General features: G+C 45.4%; 2 protein-coding genes across 7 annotated transcripts in view; one reads left to right on the plus strand and one right to left on the minus strand.

Moving 5' to 3' along the window:
- Pdgfrl (platelet derived growth factor receptor like) overlaps window positions 1–9,977 on the plus strand; it is a 55,821-nt gene extending 45,844 nt beyond the window's left edge. Inside the window, exons 4-6 of the mRNA XM_017802658.2 lie at window positions 1,246–1,539; window positions 6,024–6,163; window positions 7,741–9,977. Of these exons, the coding sequence (XP_017658147.1) occupies window positions 1,246–1,539; window positions 6,024–6,163; window positions 7,741–7,929 (623 nt within the window). The 3' untranslated portion in view covers window positions 7,930–9,977. The remainder of the gene's footprint in view (window positions 1–1,245; window positions 1,540–6,023; window positions 6,164–7,740) is intronic.
- Window positions 8,877–13,458, minus strand: part of Mtus1 (microtubule associated scaffold protein 1) — a 163,550-nt gene continuing 158,968 nt past the window's right edge. For 4 of the 6 annotated variants that reach the window (XM_029554901.1, XM_008850840.3, XM_029554900.1 and 1 more), the window contains 2 exons: window positions 12,103–12,200; window positions 8,885–11,136 (listed from right to left, as the gene is read on the minus strand). In XM_029554901.1, coding sequence (XP_029410761.1) covers window positions 10,923–11,136; window positions 12,103–12,200 — 312 coding nt within the window. In that variant the 3' untranslated portion in view covers window positions 8,885–10,922. Of the gene's footprint in view, window positions 11,137–12,102; window positions 12,201–13,458 lie in introns of all 6 variants that reach the window. The other 2 variants (XM_008850842.3, XM_029554902.1) reach the window with 1 other exon arrangement.

Genomic DNA, 13,458 nt, shown 5'->3' on the forward strand with positions numbered 1-13,458 from the left:
GCTGGATAGCTTTATGGTCAACTTGACATACCTGGGTTGAGGGAGCCTCAACTGGGGAATGTCCTCCATTGGACTGGCCTGTGGCCATGTCCATGGGGCACCTTCTTGATTGTTGAGTGATGTGGGAGGGCCCAGCGCACTGTGGGTAGTGCCAACCACGGGCAGGTGGGCCTGTCTTGCATAAGAAAGTAGGCTGAGCAGGGGCCAGGGGAGCAAACCCACTGTGGGTAGTGCCACCCCTGGGCAGGTGGACCTGTGTTGGATAAGAGAGCAAGCTGAGCAGGGGCCAGGGGAGCCAGCCAGTTAGCAGAGTTCCTCCATGGCCTGTGCTGAGTTCCTACCTTGGGCTCCCTGATGAACTGTGACCTGGGAGATGTAAGCTGAATAAACCCTTTCCTCCCCAAGTTGGTATTGGTCAGAGTATTTTGTCACAGCAATGAAGAACAAACTAGGACAGGTGCTAAGAATGGAGGAAAGACAGCATCTTCAACAAATGGTGCTGCCAAAACTGGATCTCCACCTGCAGAAGAATGAAACTTCACCCTTATCTTTCACTCTGCACAAAAATCAACTCCAAATGGATCAAAGACCTCAATATAAACCCTGAAACTCAGAAACTGCTAGAAGAATACATAGGCAGCACCCTCCAAGATATGGGCATAGGAAAGGACTTTCTAAACCAGACACCTGTTGCTCAGATACCGAGGTCAACAGTCAGTAAGTGGTACCTAATTAAATTACAAATTTTCTATACAGCAAAACAAACAAACAACTAAGGGAGACGTAAGCCGAATAAGCCTTTTCCTCCCCAAGGTGGTATTGGTCAGAGTGTTTTGTTACAGCAATGAAGATACAGACTAGGACAAGGTCCAATGTCAATTAACCCCATATCCTTGGTCCTGTGGTGAGACAGGTGTCACGTCAGGAGCCCATGACAGAAAAAAACTGCTCACTTCATGGCCAGGAATCAAAGAGAGAGAAAAAGAGGCTGGTGTCTTATAGTTGCCTTCAAGAACATATCTCCAATGACTGTCCCCCCTGGGGGACAGTCAGCATCTAAACTACAGCAGGAAGCAAAGTCATCCTTCCAAGTTTTCATTAAAAAAAAACAGCTCTCTCATAAAGACTCAAGTGTGGTTTGTACATTGTCAGTCCTCCCTCATCTTTATGGTGGTTTTAAGAATCCCCAAGGCACCCTTACTGCATTTCTTCAGCATCATTAACCCCATGTCTTCCCCTCTGCAGAGAAAGGAGAACTCTTTGTACCTTCTCCCAGTTACTTTGATGTTGTCTACCTGAACCCGGACAGACAAGCTGTGGTTCCTTGTCGAGTGACTGTGCTGTCAGCCACAGTCACACTGCACAGAGAGTTTCCTGCCAAGGAAATCCCCACCAATGGAACAGACATTACTTACGACCTGAAGAGAGGCTTTGTGTACCTTCAGCCTCGCTCTGATCACCAGGGGGTGGTCTACTGCAAGGCGGAGGCTGAGGGCAAGTCTCAGATCTCAGTCAAGTATCAGCTGCTCTACGTAGAAGGTATGTCTGCTTCCCTCACCTAGATCTGTTACTTTTGGCTGGTTGAGATGAAAATAAAAAGGCTTGGGATGCTGTTTCAAGACTCCTCTCCTGCACTTCTAGAGTCTTCTGCTTTCTTGACCCAGCCCCCTCCATTCCCTCCTCTAAGTCCTTCCCATGTTCACTCTCATTCTGCCTCTGTGTGTTTGACCAGCAAGTCCCATGTGTCTCCCCTTAGAACCCCTCTGCCTCTCTGCTTTAACCAAATGTCTTCTTCTCACCTCAATGCTGGCATCTATGCCTGGCCCTCATCCGGTCACCCTGTGTTAGGGACCTCTGCTCCTCCAGGTGCTGACTATGGCTCCTATTCTCATCTCCTTTCTTGTCACCCCCTGCCATGCACTGAGGATTTCATCTCTCTTAAATTGCATTTTCAGACTGACTTCAGTGTCCACCTGGAACCTATCAGCATGTTTACTGAGTCTATTCCACCTCAGATACCCTCTACCAGTCACAACTTTTACATGTCAACACCACAACTGCTCTGATACCGAGATTGCCAAGTCCCATCCCTAGCTCCCAGCACAGACTTCGGACTTACTCAGTGGTTTCTTCTGCACCAATCCTCACTTCTGTCTCCTTCCCCGCCTGGTCCGAGGCCTCTCCTGTCTCTCCAGTCTCTCTAACCTGCCTGGCTTGGATCCCACACTTGTCCTTGCAGTCCTCTCTGTCATGTCCTGAGCTCCTTGCCCTGTCTAGAAAAAAAAAAAAAACAACAAAAACCCTAAATGTCTTTTCTTTGAGTCCATATATGGAGAGCTGAGGGCTTCTAGAAAAATCCCACAGGTTGGCAGGTGGTGGTTCTCCCCAGCCTCACCCTTCCCAGCCTGGTGATCCTACATTGTTTCCTGTCTCTATTTTCCAAATGAGTACTGCCAAGCCCGGTCTCTAAATTGCTGCCTACCTCACTTGCTTCCACTTGGCCTTCTTCCTGACACAAGTGAATCCTTCCCTTCAAAATGGAACTTTACAAAATGTGATGGAGGGAGTTTCAATTCAGTGTAATCACACATGGAATATCTTTTCCTCTGGTACCTTCCATCAGTTCTGTAGTGTTGAAATTCCTGTGCATAAGGATATTGAGACTGGCTAGAGGTAGATAAGCCCAATTTCATATCCAACAGGCACATTGGGTTAGAAAAACACTCCCATCTGGTTTATCAAGCTGCTCATTTAGTATTTTCATCCCGTATTTGTTCCAAAGCCTGCTCCTGCTCTCCCTGTCAGCATGCTGTGAGTCAAGGAGCTTAGAACAGAAGCCTGTCTCCTCCCACCTCTCTCTCCCCATCTAGAGCCAGCCCAGGGGATGAAGAAGAGATGCAGAAGCCCAGAGATGGCTGTCCCATGGTAGTAAATACTAGCCTGGTTTGTCTTTGAGTCAGATGGGGACAGTGGTGGTTCCAACACGTGTCATATATGACAGCAGACTCATTGCTAAGCGGTTCCCTGGATGCCTGGGCCCTCTTCAGACACAGCTTCACTTTCTTGCTGCCCCTTGGCTCCACCTTCTGTTTGCAGCACTTCCTTGCACCCACTGCAGTAATCTCAGGATGCCTATAGCCTTGAAATTTCCATGCCTCTCTGATCCTCTTACTGTGGAGCACATGGCACAGGGACAGGCTAGTGAGCTACAGCACCACATGCCCTTCCCAGACAAAACTCTCTTGGGCCTTCCTCCTTTCTTCCCTCCTTCACTTCCTAGAGAGAGTGTGCTCCTCCTAACCCCAGGACTGAGGGGAGGAAGTGGTTTCTCTTCTGGCACTGTAGCCCCTGCAAGATGACTTTTGTGTCTGAGAACTCTTACACTGATGAGGGATGAGCAGTTAGGTCGGGGCATGGCAGTCTTACAGCAATGGAGTTTCTTAGGCAGCCCTGTGGAAAGGGCCATTGTTCCAGAGTTGGCTGCTCTCAGAAATTAGAATTTGGGTCCCTCAGTGCCTCCCCCCCATCCTCCATTCTCAGTATGGGATTCATTCAGTAGACTTCTAACACTGTGTCTCCAAATAATTCCCATAACCCTTCTTTGAGTGCTCTCCGCCCTCTACTAAGGTCCTCCTCCCCATCACAAACACCCTGAAAATTCTCTGTATTCCCTGACTGCCCTTACCTCCCCTCATCCTTCAGCCCATTTTCTTTTCTTTTCTTTTGTCTTTTCATTTTTTCTTTTCTTTTTTTTTTTTTTTTTTTTTTTCATGTGTGTATGTGTGTCTGTGTTATCTGTGTTACATCTGTGCCTGTGTGTTCATATGTGTGGATGTGGGTACACACACCTGTATGCATGCACAGAGACAAGAAGAGGATGTCAAGCGTCTTTCACCATCATTCTCTGTGCATTCCATCAAGACAGAGTCTCTTCCTGACCCGATGCTCATGTTTTCTCTTCTAGGCCTAGAAACCAGCAAGTGCCACCGATCCTCCTGGCTCTGCCCACCTCAGAGCTGGTTTCTTTTTGAGACAGAATCTTCCTGTAGCCCCAGCTGACTAGGAACTCACTATGTAGATCAAGCTGGCCTTGACCTCACAGAGATCTGCCTGCCTCCGTCTCTCTCCCGAGTGCTGGGATCAAAGGCGTGCACCACCACACACAGCCCTTCAGCCCATTTTCATTAGCTGTTTCCCCTACACACTACAAAAAAAAAGCCTTTACCAGAGTCCTCAGAGATCCCTGTCAGCAAACCCAGCAGGCAGTTTCTGTCCTCATCCTACCAGACACCACCTCTCCTGTGTGAAACCCCTTCAACGCTGACCCCACTTTTCATTCTGCCTTTCCAGTTCTTTGTACTTAATGTTTTGGTTTGGGGCCGTTCCAAAGATTGAACCTGGGACCTCAAAGAAGCCAGGCAAGTACTCTACTACTTCATCAGATTCTAAATGTTAGCGTCCTCAGGACGCCTAAGCCCTTGATCTCTTTGCCGAAAGCCTGATCCACATCCATGGCTCCACTTCATAGCTAAACACCAATGATCTCTTAGATGAACATCTGTGCCCAGGTCTGTGAGGCCAGGTTCATATGTTCAACTGATGTCTGTAATTAGATGCTCCAGAGGACCCTCAACATCCCCCACCTTCAACTCAGTTTCACTTTGCAGACCTGGCACTCTTGTGCCCTCTGCCTCTGATGGATGTTCATTTACCTGGTATGCATGACCGTAACAGAGGTCCAGCCTGACCTTCTCCTAGTCTTTTAGACTCCACTAAATCACTTTCAGATCTTTTCTCTCTACCCTTAATCCAAAAAGGGTTCAAGCTATCTCTTCCTAGAATCAATGAGAATATCTTCTAATTGATCTCCCATATGATGCCCACCTTTTTCTAATTCATTTTTCTATACTGTTGATTACAGTCAAAGTCCTGGCTGGCCTCACATGGCCTGCCCCCTCCCTCCACCCCCGCCCCCCGCAGCTGGCTGTAGCCTTGTACCTTGCGGTCTACCTTATCCCCCTTATCCCTGGCCTACCAGAGCCTCCTGCTTCTCTGGCCCATGTCTTTTTGGGGTTTTTTTGGGGGGAGTATTTTTGAGACAGGGTCTCCCTGTAGCCCCAGCTAGGCCCAGAACTCTCTATGTAGCCTCTCCAGGCTAGCCTTGAACTCACAGAGATTCATGTGCCTCTGCCTCCCCAGTGCTGGGATTAAAAGCATGCTCTACCACACCCAGCCTTGCCAATGTCTTTTAAGCTCAATGCTGAGACTTTAGTCTATATCCTGATTCATCAAAGATACTTTCCTGGTTCACCATCTATGGTGAACTTGAAACCCACTTTGGGCTCCACCTTCAAAGTTTAAGTGAACTACTATAACTGCCACTTAGTGGCCACCACCTCCCCTGGGCTGTTGGGTCCAAGGACTCAGTCTGCCATCTGTCTGGCTTGCTCCTGTGGTCTCAGCTCCTAGCACATCTCCTTGTTTAAGGCTGCCGTCAAAATTACGGATTGAATGAACTGACCATAACAGATGTTTCTGAAGCGCTGGGAAATAAAGGCACAGCAAACACAGGCCACACTTGTATCCTTCCTGTAAACATCTTTCTCATTTGGATGTGTCTGAGGATCGATGCCACACACCTGTCGACCTCCACCTTGGCAGGAAATCTTCACTATGCTCTGCTTAGTCCTTTCCTGAGATCTTCTTCCCCTTCCCACATGCATCTCATGACTTTGACATGACCCTGGCCAACTCCTTAGCTCCTCCCCTGTCCACAAGCAGAGTGAGGGGGACCTTCAATTCTGGAAGACTACCCATTCTGGACCACCAAGGTAGAGAGGCAGAGGCAGCTTCCAACAAAACCAAAGGGTGGGCCAGTGTTGACCTGGGGCTGGTAGTGAAGCTGTAGGAAAGGAAGAGATATTTCCTCTCTCTCCACAGAACAGAATGTGACTATCGGTTTGGCTTTAACACCACAGTTATGGATCTCATTTTTTGTTTGTTTGTTTCCTGCTTGCTCTCAGTTCCCAGTGGCCCTCCATCGACAACCATCCTGGCCTCCTCCAACAAGGTGAAAGGTGGGGATGATATCAGTGTGCTCTGTACTGTCCTAGGGGAACCTGATGTGGAGGTGGAATTCAGGTGGATCTTTCCTGGGCAGAAGGTAAGTGCCACAGCCCAGCCTCAGCCAGCAGTTTTAATTCAGTTTTTCACCACATAGTGACATAGGCCATAGCTTGGGTGCTTGGGTATAAGAAATGTGTGGGACTAGGTAGGAGCCAGGGAATGCTCATCTTCTAAGATGCTCCAGTCTATTTAACAATAGATCGTTTTAGACAAAAAAGTGAATGACTCCATTAGGCAATTCACTCAAGGTGCCTTCTTCATATGTAACTTTTCATCATTACTAGTCAGGGACAGTAGTGGAAAAGGAGACACTCTCTCACACCCAAACTCCAGCCTTCAGGCCCATCCCCTAGGTCCACCAGAGGCTGATCTAACCTCCTTCAGGAAATACTATCCAGGCTTAAAGGCATGGGTTGGAGAAGGGAGGTACCAGCAGGCCAGGAATCCCCACCTAACGCCTGTGAAGGGCTCTGAGCAGACATCCTCCAAGTGGGCATATAAACATAGACCCTGTTGAAAAGATGTTGTGAGGTCAAAGACCATTTTAAAATACTTTCTATAAAAGCAAGCCAAGCATCTTTAGCCTCTGAGTAAGCTCTGCTCGCTAAAATAAACAGCTCTGCTACCAACTTTGTTACCAGGAGCGATTTGGCCTCCCAAGTCATCCTCAGCAGCCAGATCTCTCCTAGACTAAGAGTTGTGATGGGCAGAATTTGATGCTCCCTGGAGAATAGTACTTTCCAGCATCCTGGAACTAGGTGTTTGCTTTTAAAATACACTGTCATGTTTAGAAGACATCCATGCTTTTCAATATACTGGCTTTTTACATTGCTGGGGTTTGTTTGGGGGGGTGGTTGAGATAGGGTCTCTCTGTAGCCCCAGCTATCCTGGAACTCTCTATGTAGACCAGGCTGGCCTTGAACTCAGAGATCCTCCTGTCTCTGCCTCCTGAGTGCTGGGATTAAAGGTGTGCGCCACCATGCCTGGCTTACATTTCTAATTGTTATGTGCAGAAAAAGCATAAACTTAGCATAAATTACTTCTATTAAGTGAATTTACAAAATACTGCTCTTATCACCCAAACTGGCTGAAATATATCTCAAAAAGTGATCAGCTTCTAGAATGGGCAGTCATGTTGTCTAGGGCATGATCTTATCCATCCTTGGCACCAAGGCATATTAGTCTATCACCTTTCTCCCTCTCCCAAATCTGATCTGCAAGGAGCTCTTATTCACGTACACAGCCGGTGCTTTGGGCTTTAAATTCTGTGAATGAGAACTACATGGGGGTGAAAACTGGCAATGTGTAGATGATAGAGTGGAAAATTCTGCCTGTGTTTTCACACTGAAGTCTAGCTCCCCTCAGAGCTCCAAAGAATCCATTTTACATTAAGTAGAAACTTATTAAAAGGCAGAAAGATGCTGAAATTCAAGGCTCCACTTGGAAAAAATGCAGCCTTGAATGATTGATTATTCAGTGAAAAAACAATCCCAGAGCCCATGAGCTCTGCATACCACATAGTCTTCTATGAGCATGTGCTTTGCATTCTACGGGAGCTGCATATAGGACAGCTTGTCTGCTCTGGCTTCAGTCTGTGTGGCTGTCTTTAAACAGGATGAAAGGCCGGTGACCATTCAAGACACTTGGAGGCTGGTCCACCGAGGACTGGGACACACCACAAGAATCTCCCAGAGTGTCATTACCATCGAAGACTTTGAGACCATTGACGCAGGATATTACATTTGCACTGCTCAGAATCTTCGAGGACAGACTACAGTAGCGACCGCTATTGAGTTTTCCTGACTTGGAAAGTGAAGTGCAATGAACTGGTGGAAAGCCCATCTGTGTATACAATCAGCTTTGGGTTCCTTTTATTCGTACTTTACCAGAGGCTAATGTCAAGTGCCAAGCGCCAACCTCTGCTTGTGAGTCAGACAGACATCCAAATTAAAAGGAAGTCATCATCAGTCTATTAATAGAAGCATTAACTTTTCTAACAGAAGGCATATATAGTGATTGCTTATCTACAGTGTTTCTAGTTTTTACACTAAGAAAACATGTCAACTTTGTATAATCATTTCTATTAAATGAGCAAGTTTTTATAAAAAATAAAGATGAGCTAAGTGCTTGTGTTCCTCACTTGGTTAGAAGTACATCCAGAGGGCTTGTTGGCAGCAATCTTTGGATCAGTACCCAGTAATTCTCTTTGATGTCTGAACCAAGTTCAATTGCTTATCCACAAGCAACAACTCACGATTCAAATGCTTAGACATGTTACTTTCTCTCAGTTGGAACATTAAAGCTAATGTGAGTTAATTTATAACAATAACAAAAAGTCACAGATATTTAACTTTTACATTAAATTGTTGTACTCAAACGTACTAATTCTAAATTTGCCTATTCAAAAGAACTGGAACATATATTATTAAAAGTTTTGCTTTTAACATAACATAGATGAACAGCTTAAGGAACATTTAGTTTTGTCTAGATCTGTCTTCAAAAATACTTAGACCATAGCAGTCTCAATTTTCTTATGTCATACGGCAGAAATTATTGAAACTAGCCAAAATTTATTTCTCAAATACACAGGTCTTTGAATTTTGAAAAGCTTAGCTCTAAACTCAAGGTCTGATCAGCCCATGACAAATTCTGGCACTGTGTTGAAAACTCCTGTAAAATAACTTAAGGGACATAGTCTTATGAGTCATGAAAAGGGCTATACAGCCTAACACTTTGAAGTGTGAAGCATATGACATTGAATAGTCCAGCACTGTTTATTTGATCAAAGTAAAATACACTTTCCATCACTATAAACTACAGTTGTTAGCATATCACATTTTTATGATGTGCCAACATTTTGCATCCTACATAAAACATCTGGTTTGAAACAAAATGAAAAGCTCTCTATTTTGTTTCCTATCTTCTTTCTTACTGTCTTCCATCCACTGAAGACATTTTATTCTGATTTCTGTAAGACTGATTTCCCGGACACCTAAATGGTATGGAGGAAAGCGGGGAATAGCATGTGATTTACCATGGCCAGGGCATGAAAGGTAAACCCAACTTTGGCTAGTGTCATTGAGAACTGGAACCATGAGCAGAGAAATATCAGGAGGTGGCAGTGAACCTACATTCCCACTTATCAGAAGCAAACATGGAAGGTTACATACATCATAAACTACTGCAGGTTAAAGACTTTAAACATAACCACTAATAAAAATCATGCATCATGAATAACTACCAATTTGCTATGTAGTGTAAATGTACACAATGGCACAAATACCCACCATCCAGCATCCTGAATCTGTTCTTACTATAATGGGTTATTTGCACAGCCATCGAAGATGGTTTAGTAAATACTGACATCACAATGTCGACACATGCGGGGGTGGGGAGAAGCCACAGCTATCCTTCTGCCTTCCCACAAATCTTAGAATTGTGGGAGGTAACAAGCGAGATTTTGAAAAGAAACTCAAATTCAACTCGAAGGGGAGCTGTATAAAACCACATTTCCCACTCTTGGGCTGCCCTTTTGGCTATATCCCAATGACAGGGAGAGCACTCAAAAGGTCTCCCTATATTAGCATTGTCTCTCCAGACAGTCTTGCTCTATCACACTGCATCACTGGTTTAATGAAGGAGCTCTGTTTATAAGTATGTGCTGAATCCCGTATCTTTAATGACTTTCCTGAAAGTTTCCCAAAATTTGTAGCCTCAGGTCCCAGACCTGAGTGTATTTGGAAAATGGGTTCAGCACCTCAAAGATGAGCTGGCTCTGGAGAAGCATATGCCTTTATCTTTGTCCCACAGAAAAGTAGGCAGGAGGTATAAGGTTTGCTTTTGTGGCTCTGGATGGAAGAGAAAAAAAGAAGGAAGTCAGGGTAAAGGGAGAGAAGATGAAGGTTTACCTCTGTAAGGATAGCTTAGATTCAAGGTAAAAGGCAGAGAAGCCCATTGATACTGCCCCTTTATATACAGATTTTTTTTAAAGTTAGGATTCTACATTTGCTCATAGCCATAGAAAATGGATCAGAGTATAGCAATTATGCTCACAAAAATCTACAGAAAAAAAATATCTAGTGTCAACTGACAGAGCTGAACACTGAAAATCTGCCAACAAGTTACTCCAAAAAGACACAGAAATATAGACATCAACAAGTCAAAAAGCTCTTGTCATTCCTTCGCCCGGCCACATCACGGTGCTGAGAGGAGCTGGTGGCGGAGAATTATAACTCACAAAACCACTGCTTTCTCTCCTATGGCTTTTGTTGAAATGTGTGCACCGGTGATGTGATTAGCACAGACCCAGCTATACTCAGCTGCTGACTTAATAGACAGCAGAGAGGGCTGCATCAGACACATGACACACTGTTACATCCATTTCATTCACACACCCCCACCCACAGACTGAAATAAAAATCACAAGAAGGTGTCTCTGGTGAAGAACATTACAAAGGTTATAAATCTTTATCTTAATAGGCCCCTGAGAGTTTTTCTTTCCCCTTATGCTTAGGTGAAAAAAGGCAAAGAACAAGATTCTCTCGTTCCTTAAGTGCTTTGTGCAACTATGTCCACATCAATTCCAAAATCTTTTTTGGAGGCAGCTTTTGGACTGAGTCAAAAGTCTTCCTCTGGAGTTCCCATCTTGTAAGTAGCTGACGTGGTGGTGGCTTTCCAGTTATCCTGTGGAAATTCCAGAAAGCTAGTGTAGCTCTTGCTCCCACAATCATTCTTAGGGTCAGTCCTGCAGACCTGCATCCCAGTGCCTTTGGAGAGTCTCTTCCCTTCAGAAAGTGTCATCTGGGTGAGATGCTGGGGCTGGGAAAGGAGCCAGAATTCCTGGGGGATGGGAAGGGGATGGCTGAGGATGTGGGGGACCTCTTGGGGCTGCACAGGTCCCCATTGTGCAGCTTCCACAGCAGCTCCTCATTCTCCATGGACAGTCGCTTGTTGACCTTCGACTCCTTTTCCAGGGACTCCTGCAGCGCTGCCTGCTCACTGGAGAGTTGCCTTGAAAACAAGAACCAGAAATCATGTGGAGTCTAAGCCAAAAATTAACTCTTTCTTTTAAGTCTGAAGGTATAAAAAACCTACTCCAGTGGAATAAACTCCTGCACAGGGTCATAGATTTTTAACCTAAGAAATCCAAATACTACATGGTTTCCATGCTAGATAACTTTAGTTGCCAACTTGACATACCTGGATAAAGGGAACCCTCAATTGAGGCACTGCCTCCATTGGATTGGGAAGGAGGGCCTGTGTTGTATGAGAAAGTAGGCTGAGCAGGAGCCAGGAGAGTGAGCCAGTGAGCAGTGTTCCTCCATGGTCTGTGCTTCAGCTCCTGCCTCCAGGTTCCTGCCCTAACTTCCTGCCCTGACTTCCCTCAGTGATCAACTGGGAGATGTAAGATAAAATAAACCCTTTCCTCCCCGAGTTGATTTTGGTGACAATAGAAAGTAACTAGAGTAGGAAACAGCTGAGTGGTAGAGGGCTGGCCTAACGTGTGAGTGTCCAGGTTTAGAACAGGGCAGTACGAAAAGGAAAATGAACAAACTCCCAAATACTGGAAGAATAGTCTGTTCCCAACAATGATGATGACGATGATGACGGCAATATCAACAGCTAACAGTAGCTCTCCTTTTTGGAAAATTTTATAGCAGGCTATGGGAAACTGCTATGAGCATGTATTGTTTTCTGTCTTAGCTTGAGGGATACTTTCTATTTGATTTTGTGTTGGTCCTTCTCTGAAAACAACAGCACAGTTAGTGAGTCCAGGGCTGTGGGTTGAGGCTTGCTCACTTAGGCGGCCATGTTTGGTCCAAGCCACTTTGGTAGAAGAATGAACTGCCACCACCCTCTGTTCCAGATGGAAATTAGCGCCTATTTATCAGCTTCAATTTCGGGAGGAACCCAGTAGAGTGTGGCTAGAAAGTAACAGTGCACACTCAAAGACCGGAGGGGCTGTTTCACTTTTACCTTGAAATTGCCATGTGCTTGTCCATCCGAGCTTTTAATTCCTCGTTCTCCTGCTGGAATCGCTTCAGCTTGTCAACCAACACTGTGTTGTTGTCCACCTTGGTGTAAACAAAAATCCCAATATTTATAGTCACAAAAACAAAATCTTGGCGGGCGTGGTGGCGCACGCCTTTAGTCCCAGCACTCAGGAAGCAGAGGCAGGTGGATCTCCGTGAGTTCGAGGACAATCTGCTCTACATAGTGAGTTCCAGGCCAGCTTGGCTACAGAGAGACCCTATCTCCAAAATAAAAAATTAAAAAAAAAAACCCTCTCATTTCTAAAGGCATCTTCCTGATATAAGGATACTCAGAAGACTGAATGAGGGGAAATGAGATAGCAGACTGACTATACTGACATACACCACACGGCAAAAAGAAAGTAAAACAGGTCATCTAGAGACTCACAGTTTTGAGAACTGTGTATCAGCATGGAAAGATGAGGTACCCAGGGTGGTAATTTCTGTTCTAGGTGATGCTTTCAGAATGGCCCCCTGAGAACTAGTGTCTTGCCCAGGTGACCACTGGTGCTTGGCTTCTTTTCAAGGTGGTAAAGCAAACACTATAGCTTAACAGCATGAATTAACTGCATCTCCTACATCTTATGATAATTATAATGTTCTTGCAAAAAAAAAAGGGAAGGGAGGGGGTGGGGAGGGAGGGAGGAAGAATGAGAGAGAGAAGGGGAGAGGGAAGGAAGGTGAAGGAGCTCACAGGTCTGGGTCATATTGAAGGAAGTCTTTTACTCATTCTGGGGTTTCTTTCGGCATTTACCTCTGCATGACTACATAAAAGCATGATGCAGCAAGGCTGTGCAGAGAATCAAATGAAAGACATAACTCTATAGAGAGCCCCCTCCTCAGGTCAGCTCAAGGCCCACTTTTGTCCTGCTGTCTGCCTGGCCTTAACTTTCATGATGAACAAATCAATCATTTGAGAGATTAGAGGGTAAGACTCACGAGGACATTGAATTGCAATGGCGAGCTGATTCCATCCCAGCTTACTTAGCAAAGGCATGGTTATATTTCTTGTTTAGGAGGCAACATCACAATTCGGTCAAAATTAACCCCAAGTCCTCACCATGGCAGCTAATGGCTCATCAATGGCTCATTCACTCCGATTAAAGTATCTAGGTGCAGTTCTGTTACTAAGACATCCCCATATGTCAAAAATACTCAGGGCAAGGGGCTGGAGAGACGGCTCAGTGGTTAAGAGCACTGGCTGCTCTTGCAGAGGACTCAGGTTCAGCTTCCAGCACCCACATGATGGCTAACAACGGTCTTTAACTCCAATTCCAGGTGATCAGATGCCTTTTTCTGA

Source organism: Nannospalax galili, unplaced genomic scaffold, assembly GCF_000622305.1.
Source record: "Nannospalax galili isolate Female #2095 unplaced genomic scaffold, S.galili_v1.0 scaffold1025, whole genome shotgun sequence".
NCBI classification, from domain to species: domain Eukaryota; kingdom Metazoa; phylum Chordata; class Mammalia; order Rodentia; family Spalacidae; genus Nannospalax; species Nannospalax galili.